The 8,969-nt window shown below is 45.3% G+C and overlaps 1 protein-coding gene across 1 annotated transcript in view; it reads left to right on the top strand.

Annotated features, from left to right (window-relative positions):
- atp6v0a1b (ATPase H+ transporting V0 subunit a1b) overlaps positions 1 to 5,863 on the top strand; it is a 50,057-nt gene extending 44,194 nt beyond the window's left edge. Inside the window, exon 21 of the mRNA XM_063221957.1 lies at positions 2,667 to 5,863. Within this exon, the coding sequence (XP_063078027.1) occupies positions 2,667 to 2,760 (94 nt within the window). The 3' untranslated portion in view covers positions 2,761 to 5,863. The remainder of the gene's footprint in view (positions 1 to 2,666) is intronic.
- The last annotated feature ends 3,106 nt before the right edge of the window (positions 5,864 to 8,969 follow it).

Raw genomic sequence — 8,969 nt, 5'->3', positions numbered from 1 at the left:
ACATTATAATGAGAACCCAAAATTCTGGCAAAATTCTAATCACATATTTGTGATGGTACCAAAGATTCTCTCTCTCATTTAGATCGTCTCTGATGGTACTCCTGAAAGGGTTCAAAAGAGACCCATACTTCCGGCATCTCATTATTCTGACCACACACGTCAAAACTGCTCAAACCAAAACAATTCCTAACCCTAGCCGACCCCGTCAGGTAACAGGTCTCTTGAAAGTGTTGGCCTCGAAAAACGGAATGACTTAGTGAAATATGCCCATCCTTTCAAAGGTTATCTCTCGAAGAATGCGCCTTTGGACTCGGGCACAAACTACTGTAGACGACCTGGGAAGAGTCAACAACTCGTCAATTTCTGACTACTGTTGACCTGGTGGCAATTTTTGACGTTGAGGGCATACCTGCCACATTGCATGTTGACGAGGTCACCTAAACCTAGACCTTTCCCTAACCCTAACAACCAGTGAAGTTATGCTGCCACGAGGAGGTGCCTTTGAGTGCGGACGTCACTTTCTGACGTCAATAAGCAGACTGTATGGGATTCACTTTTCCACTGCCTGGGGCCTCTTCATTCTTGACAACTGGCAGAGAAAATATCCTCATACAGTATTTGCTCCAAACAGCTGATGTTAAGGACGTAAAATAACCAGGAAAGGTGGACAATCAAAGTGCATCAGTGAAATTCCATCAATCTAGACACAGAGGTCCAAGGTAGAAGCAATACCTGGCAGGGCTACGCCATTAAAAAATGAAACCACGATATGATACCAGTACAACACATCTTACAGATAGTATGTATAGGCCTACACAGGGTTCCTGTTTGTAAACATTCCTGTCTTTGTGCACAGCCAGGGGTCCCTCTTCAGTTCAACCTCTGATATGTGAAAACCGCTGTCTCTCAAAAAATGAGCTCACGTGGTTGGCTGCTTAGCATCTTGCCCCCACCTCATAGCGCGAATGTTCGTAAACGGGAACCTATCTATTCATATGGAGGGAGGTAAGCCAGTAGAACACATCTTACAGATAGTGTGTATTCATACAGGAGGTAAACATGTGCTTTTCCACCGCACCCGACTGGGGCCCCTTTATTCTTGACACCTGGCACCGGCCCCAGTGAAGCAGAGAGACATGCCCCAGGCCATACTAATGCCACTTTTCCACTGCCGGTTTTCTGGTAGGCCTACAGCTCGACAAAGCGTGACTCGACCGCCACTTTTTGCTTTTAGAATAGGCACGACACAGGTCAAAGTGGTGGCCAAGTTGGGCTGTGTCGAATTGTAGGCCTACCAGAAAACCGGCGGTGGAAAAGAGGCATAAGAAGCTGGTTCAGGAGTAAACAAGGTTTGGTTAAAAGGTAAATCGTCTAATAGAAGAGCCTGGAGTCCTCAATGAGAACTCCAGGCTCTTCTATTAGATGATTTACCTCTTAACTTAGTCCCAGGTCTGGTCAGCAGGAATGCACAGCCAGACCGTGCCAGAGGAGCATCCTGGCTGCATGACTCTGTAAAATGTTCATGTTGTCCAGGCACTCTTTATTAAGTGGGTGTTATGGACCCGATGCCAGCTTCTGTGCCAGTGATGAATGGGTTTGACTTGTGCGTTTATATATGGCTGCGTGTATAAGAAGAGGGAATGCGGATTTGCGTGCCCATTGCTTGTGTGTGTGTGTGTGTGTGTGTGTGTGTGTGTGTGTGTGTGTGTGTGTGTGTGTGTGTGTGTGTGTGTGTGTGTGTGTGTGTGTGTGTGTGTGTGTGTGTGTGTGTGTGTGTGTGTGTGTGCCAGTGTGTGCTTGTGTTCAAGGTTTGTGTTTATCTGTGGTCAAGCATTTAACGAGTTGGAACAGGGGAGTCATGCCTCATAAATGCCTTGATGTGGACTTCTGGATGGGACTCTCTTTCTAAATATGGGCATGAAACTGCAACATGTACAATACAACACCACCACGTCCTAATCTGATCCAGATTTATAATACTCCATTGCCACGTTCCACAAGTCACAATGGCAGCTCGTTTGTTATACTGTCCTGCAGCGACAGCTGTCACAGGCGTCAGTGCAATCAATCGTCATCGAAGCCATCTCCTCTCTCTCCTCTTTACAATATTCTGCCATAGAAAGGCAGCTTTATTTGTCAATTTCTTCACATGCACTGTTCATACAAAGAAATTGAAAGGACGTCGCCTCACTATCAAATGCATAGAGAGAGGCAGAACAGACATTAGTGTAAGGTGCAAGATAGGAGAACACATACTGGAAAGTTTTGAGGTGTGTTGTGTCGTAACCTATCCACAAGTGTACTTAACAATGAGTAACATACACAAGTCCCAATTGATTGTTTTGCTATCCTGTATAGATGTCAGTGCATAATTTACAATATTCTGCATACTGTCAGTCATAATTTTCCAAATTATTCTGTATCAACAGCTGTCACAGCTAGCTATCCCACATCAATGCAATAATTTATAGCACTGGTATTCTGAGTATGTCACAATATTTACTATCCTGCAGCGACAGCTATTGTGACGTCAGTGCAATCAATCCGTATTGATGCTATCTCCTCTTTCCCCTCATTTTTCCCCTTTCTCCTCTCTCCTTTCTCCTCTCTCCTTTCTCCTCTCTCCTTTCTCCTCTCTCCTCTCTCCTTTCTCCTCTCTCCTGCAGGGTGGAGTTCCAGAACAAGTTCTACACGGGCCAGGGCTTTAAATTTGTCCCCTTCTCCTTCGAGAGCATCCAGGAAGGGCGCTTTGACGAATGAGGGGTCTGCGGACGCCCTCTGGAGAATGTCAACACGTCCCAGAACACATCTCTCTCTCTCTCTTTCTCTCTCTCTCTCTCTCTCTCTCTCTCTCTCTCTCTCTCTCTCTCTCTCTCTCTCTCTCTTTCTCTGCATGCTCTCCGTCTCTACCCTGGCCAGTCAGCCATACCATTGTGTACCCAGTGCAGCCCTTGCTCTTGTGAAATGTGTGTGTGTGTGTGCGGGCGTGTGTGCGTGAATGTATAGTATGTGTATATGTGTGTTGTGCGTGATCACTCTATCTCTCCAAGTAGTTTTGAGCTGTTTGCCGTGACCTCTGACCTGCAGAGACTCAGCCTTCAGCCATTTTGTGAGGTGTTTAGTGAAGTGCTGTAAGTGTGTGTGCTGTGATCCTCCCAGGTAACCCATCGATTCTCTTTTCGCACTGTAAGTGCACATGCTGGTTAGTGTCTGGTGAAATGTTTGGCAGGCGGTGGATTCAAAACGTGTACTTAAGGGCACGCAGGAAAATGTTTAAAAACGGAAAACAGATTCTAAAACAGCTCCCAGATCAGATCAGGGGTCAACAGGGCCGTTGACAGCTTTGACTGGGCCCAGGGCGAAGTCATCTGAAAGGGCCCCCTCCCCACCCAATACATTCAATGTAATGAGGACTCAATTATGGGCCCCATATCTCCCTGGGCCTGGGACAGCAGACCCCTTTGTCCCCTCCCTGTTGGCTTCCCTGGGGGTCAGGAACGCCACTGAAAACAAATAGCTCACATTTTTTAAAGGGGTGAAGGTCATTCCTCCCTCACGCCAATGCATAGAAACTAAACCAACCAATCAGAGGCCACGATCTCGATCAAGAGTGAGTTACAGCAGCACAGTGCCTGCAAACTGCTGTCTTTGGACTGTAGACTTTAAGCTTTTTGGCATCAGGAGCGGCATCGGGATTTGTTTGAATCCTGACGTGGTTTTGGTCCTGGGTCTATCCCAGTCTGTGCAGCAGTGGAAAGAGAAAAAAAGCCTGGATGATTCACGGCACTGTAATGTACTGGTGACGGATGGATGGGAATAGGCAGAGATGGAATGCAACGAAGGAAGGGAAAGAAGTAGATGGAGAGAGAGAGAGAAGGAAAGAGAGAGAGAGAGAAAGAGGGGGAGGCAGATGAGGCAATCCAGCATGTGGAGGTCTATCCTCGATGAATAGGGCCGCTGAAAGCTTTTGCCGGGCCCGTGACAAAGTCATTTGAAAAGACCCCTTATCCAATACATACAATGTAATGAGGACTCAATGTTGGGCCCCCGCCTCGCTCCCTGGGCCTGTGACAACTGACCCCTTTATTACCCCCTGTCGGGCTTCCCTGTCGATGACTCCACACCAGAAGTGGAAAGAATGGCCATTAGCACATATGTACGTATGGGATGTCAGGGAATCCCCTCTTTGATTCACATTTTCCTTTTACTCTTCGTCCTCAGGATTGTGTTTGCTCCTCTTTGCGGCCTGTTGGTGTTGGACAGATGCACAGCTGAGTCGGCTGGCTGGCTGGCCGGGCAGGCAGGGCAGGGGGAAATCAAATGAGAGCAGATGTTTCCTTTGTCAAAGGTATCACTTAATGGCAGCGGAGTGGTGCGATGCCTGCGCATGCCTGCACGATGATCTGGGTTAGGACCAGGGCCGGATTAACATGGCCTGGGAGCCCTAAGCTACAGGTTGCTGTGTACCCACCTCCAGAAGTCAAATTGTGTGACAAAGTTACATAGACAGTGTCATAATTAAGGACAACATGTCTACCAACTGTACTCAACACAAGGGGTACATTGTTGTCAATATTCCATTTTGTCACACTTCTACCATTTTTTCCACTTATGGCCAATCAGGGGGCCCCTGGCAGGTGAGGGCCCCTAGGCTGCAGCCATATCTAGCGTATGCATTAATGTGGCCCTGATTACCATGGTGTTGGGACAGGATGGCTGGCGGGGTTGCGGTGTAATTGTAATGCACACCTGCCTTCATGCTGCCAGGAAAGAGTCTGGCCCGTAGCTGTTTTCCACTACGCTGTGCCGCCCGTTCACAGTGCAAAAAGATCCTACCTGCTTGCTGGACTGGTTAGGTTACAGAGCTGTGATTTGTATTGCTTGCCCCAGCTGCAACACCTCCCCCTTGTGGTCTTGTCAGTACAGACATGATACGCCACTGAATAACTGTTTTGCACGGTTGCCAGATGAATCTGATGATTTCCAGCCCAAAAAAAATGCTCAAAAGCCACCTGGAAGCACCAAGTCTCACCCAATTTGAACAACATTTTATTGATGTCTATGGCCACAAATTTGCCGAAAAAACCTGCCAAAATGCCCTTTTGACGATGTTTACCTGCAGACGGCTATCCTAAGCAGACGAATTGGGCGGGAAACCGCCCAATCTGGCAACACGACTGCTTTGGTTGGATCAGAGGGGATGAGGACAGATTCATTTACTTGTCATCTCTCACTTGTCAAAAAAAATCCAGAAAAGAGGTTACTGTATTTCACATAATTGTTGGCAGCCACAGTTTTAGCAGACAGGATGCATGTGGTCGTGTTTCACTCAATATCAAGCAACGTGCCCAAAAACATTATCAGCGCTACTTTCCAAAAGAATTAATGTAATTTCCTGTCGAAGTTGAGAAAGTGAATGAGCCGCGCTTGATAAGCCATCATATGTTTAATATCGTCGCAGACACGGTACAGCCTACTGTAGGCTACAATGGCGCACAAAGACACTGCTAAATAGTGTTGTGGAGAATCAGTGGGTGATGTGTTGATCGGTACCTCTTCACATGTCGTTCTGACGTGCACTTCCATGAAACAATGTGGTTTGTGGCGTAGGGATGGTTTTGTTCTGCAAAACGACAAAGACATATCTATTTGTACAACGTTATGTGGTGGACTTTTTTTGTTATCCACATCTTTGTTTTTGTTTGTGTCAATCATCTTGGATGTCACAGTGACAGAGTGTACGGTATGCATGTGTGTTTGTGTATGTTTGTGTGTGGTGGTGTTGTACGGTGTACCTCCCCTTGCTCTGTGTGAAACACACTGTGTATGTGAACACTCTCAATAAATTAAACTCTGCTGGGACAAACAACGCTCTCCTCTTTGCCTTCTTTCTCCTCATGTCACCACTCATCGCCTTGGGCAGTTCAGATACCATGTGGTCAAATATTTAAATAGATATGATACCAATACAAACAGTCAATGTGTAGCTGATGGATACAATATATTCAGTTGTTTCACCATGACAAGATCTATTAGGTTTCATAGGTAGTCATAGACATGGTTAGGGAGTCGGCCTTTGGACCAGAGGGATGCAGGTTCGATTCCCACCCTGGCCCTTTGGACCAGAAGGATGCAGGTTCGAATCCCACCCTGACCAAAAGGGAAGAATTTGTGTACATACACCTTCATCCATGGCTGTAGTGGCCTTGAACAAAACACCTACCTGTAACATAATTACCTTGTAATAACTGAGTTTCTTTGGATTAAAAGCATCAGCTAAAAGTAATGCAATGCAATTATAGGATCATATCATCAGTATACTGTATACGCCTTCCAGAGGCATTCCATTAGTGGCCGACCCAATGTCTAGATATCTGGAAATCCCATCAGGAGTGCTTCAGGAACCCTGTCATTGTCCTTTCAATCTCCTGTGATTGGCTCGATCGCATCAGCAGCTTCCTGTTGGGAAGATCGCATCTGGTTCCTCTGCTGTGAGCGGCCCGATAACACCACAAACAGGAACAGGAAGTAGCAATATCACGCCAGTTATTCTGGTGTCATGTTAGCAATATCACGCCAGTTATTCTGGTGTCATGTTAGCAATATCACAGCAGTTATTCTGGTGTCATGTTAGCAATATCACGCCAGTTATTCTGGTGTCATGTTAGCAATATCACGCCAGTTAATCTGGTGTCATGTTTGGGGCTGGAAAGTAAAACTGCTCAGAGCAGGGATTCACAACTTTTTCCAACTTACTGTAGGGCCCTCTTGAGATCTTCACAAATGTCCAGGGTCCACCTCTGACCCAATATTAGACAAAGCAACTCAAATAAATAATCAACAGTAGAAATATTATTTAGACTTTCAGAAAATTATTCCATGGCCCACTTGGAATACCTTCGCGGCCCACCAGTGGGCCCAGGCCCACAGTTTAAGAATCACCACTGGGTTAGAGATTGGCTGAATAAAAAATGGGGAGAATGTGATGCCAAGGTGTTAATTTCTGATGCCTCTGCAGTATTCAACTTGAAAGAGGTGGTTTTCAAAATAATAGTTAAAGGTGCACTGTGCAGTATTTTTAGTAGCTTATTTCCAGAATTCAAGATGCCCATTCACAAATGTTGCCTTTTTCATGAATGCTTAACCACCACCATCAAATTCTAAGTACCGTATTTATTATGACTGGGAAAAGTGCACTTTTCATACATGAAAATGGGGATCTTCTTCATTGTCCGCCATTTTGAATTACCAGAATTACACGCTTTGTAACCAAAGCGACTTACAAACGAGAACATAATCACAGCCAACATCACTAGCAGATACAAAGTGCACAGGAAATACACAGAACAACAAGTGCAGATGAAAAGAAGGGTCAGTTAGTCTTGTGGGTTTTTTTTTTAGTAAAGTAGAGTACACGCACACATACACATCATGTCAAGAGTCTGGCCTGGGATTAGGGCAGCTCAAGTATAGAAAGTCACGAAAGAGGAGAGTCTTTATGGAGGTGATTTTTTTTTTCTTTTTTTAAAGGAAATCCATCCACTCATTGCAAACAAAAACCTGTGACGTACGTATTTTCAAGGAGAGACTGAAATGTCTTGTTTTCAATTTTGATAGTCAGCTGTGCTGTGTTATTTTGTTGTAACACCTTCCATAATTGTGATTTCTCCCAGGGGACGAAGGCATACTGTAGGGCCCATTGTGTAATCATGGGAGGGCAGCAGTGACCCACCCAGTCCCCACATCCGCAAGGCGACTCAAATTAATACATCTTGAAAACATGCACGCGCGCGCGCACACACACACACACACACACACACACACACACACACACACACACACACACACACACACACACACACACACACACACACACACACACACACACACACACACACACACACACACACACACACTCAAAGATGCAAAGATGCACGTAGGCCATATCTGAAGTATTAAAGAGAACTCCAGACTTGGTGTCTGTTCAGGTTTAAAGTCGTCTTCAAAGCAGCTGTTACAGCGATGTATGGAAGAGCCATTAAGGGACGAAGGTTTATGTCAGTCACACCTGCATGTGTAACCACCTGCTCATTACATTTTTACATTACATTACACTTAGCTGACACTTTTATCCAAAGCAAATTACAGTTATTTACAAGGTATATTGGTTACAGTCCCTGGAGCAATGTGGGACTTTCTATGTAAGCGATTGGCCAAAGCAAACTACTAGATATTATTCCCACATATTCCCAATGTCTTCAAGCTACAAAATAAAGTCCAGTTGCCTGTAATCGACCATGTTTTTGACCATGTTAAATGCTCATATTTTGGAATATTCAAATGATAATGAGGGGGGGGGGGATTCATTATTTGGAAAGTTAGCACTTTTGGAGCTTTTGTTACATAGGCCTGGGTCTGTTTCTCTGTTTAACGCTCTGGAAATTACATGAGCTTACCTTTTAATATTAGATGTCTTCAATTCACTTTGTTTCAAAATGAGTCAACAAAGGAGGATACCCCTGTTTATGCTGAAGGATACCGGTATTCACTCGCACATACGCACGCACACACACTCTCTCTCACACACACACACTCTCTCTCTCTCACACACACACACACACACACACACACACACACACACACACACACACACACACACACACACACACACACACACACACACACACACACACACACACACACACACACAATATTATGCTCACACAGCCTGGTACCGCAGAGCAGGCCGCCCTCTTCCTCCTAACTTCCCACAAATCAAATTCCTGTGCAGGTCAGTGCAAGCTCCAGGCCACTTTGTAAGTGATGAAAAACAAATCAACCAAATAAATTAAAGCATGTCTAACTTAAAGGGACAGTTTGGTCAATTTCAACATGCAGTTGTAATGCTCACACTACTCTGGACTTGTCAGTGCCTGAGATTTTTTTTTCTTCTTCTTCAGCCGTTTCCG

Source organism: Engraulis encrasicolus, chromosome 17 (assembly GCF_034702125.1).
Source record: "Engraulis encrasicolus isolate BLACKSEA-1 chromosome 17, IST_EnEncr_1.0, whole genome shotgun sequence".
NCBI classification, from domain to species: Eukaryota; Metazoa; Chordata; class Actinopteri; order Clupeiformes; family Engraulidae; genus Engraulis; species Engraulis encrasicolus.
The sequence above is the reverse complement of the archived record's forward strand: the minus strand, read 5'-3'. Positions and strand labels throughout refer to the sequence as shown.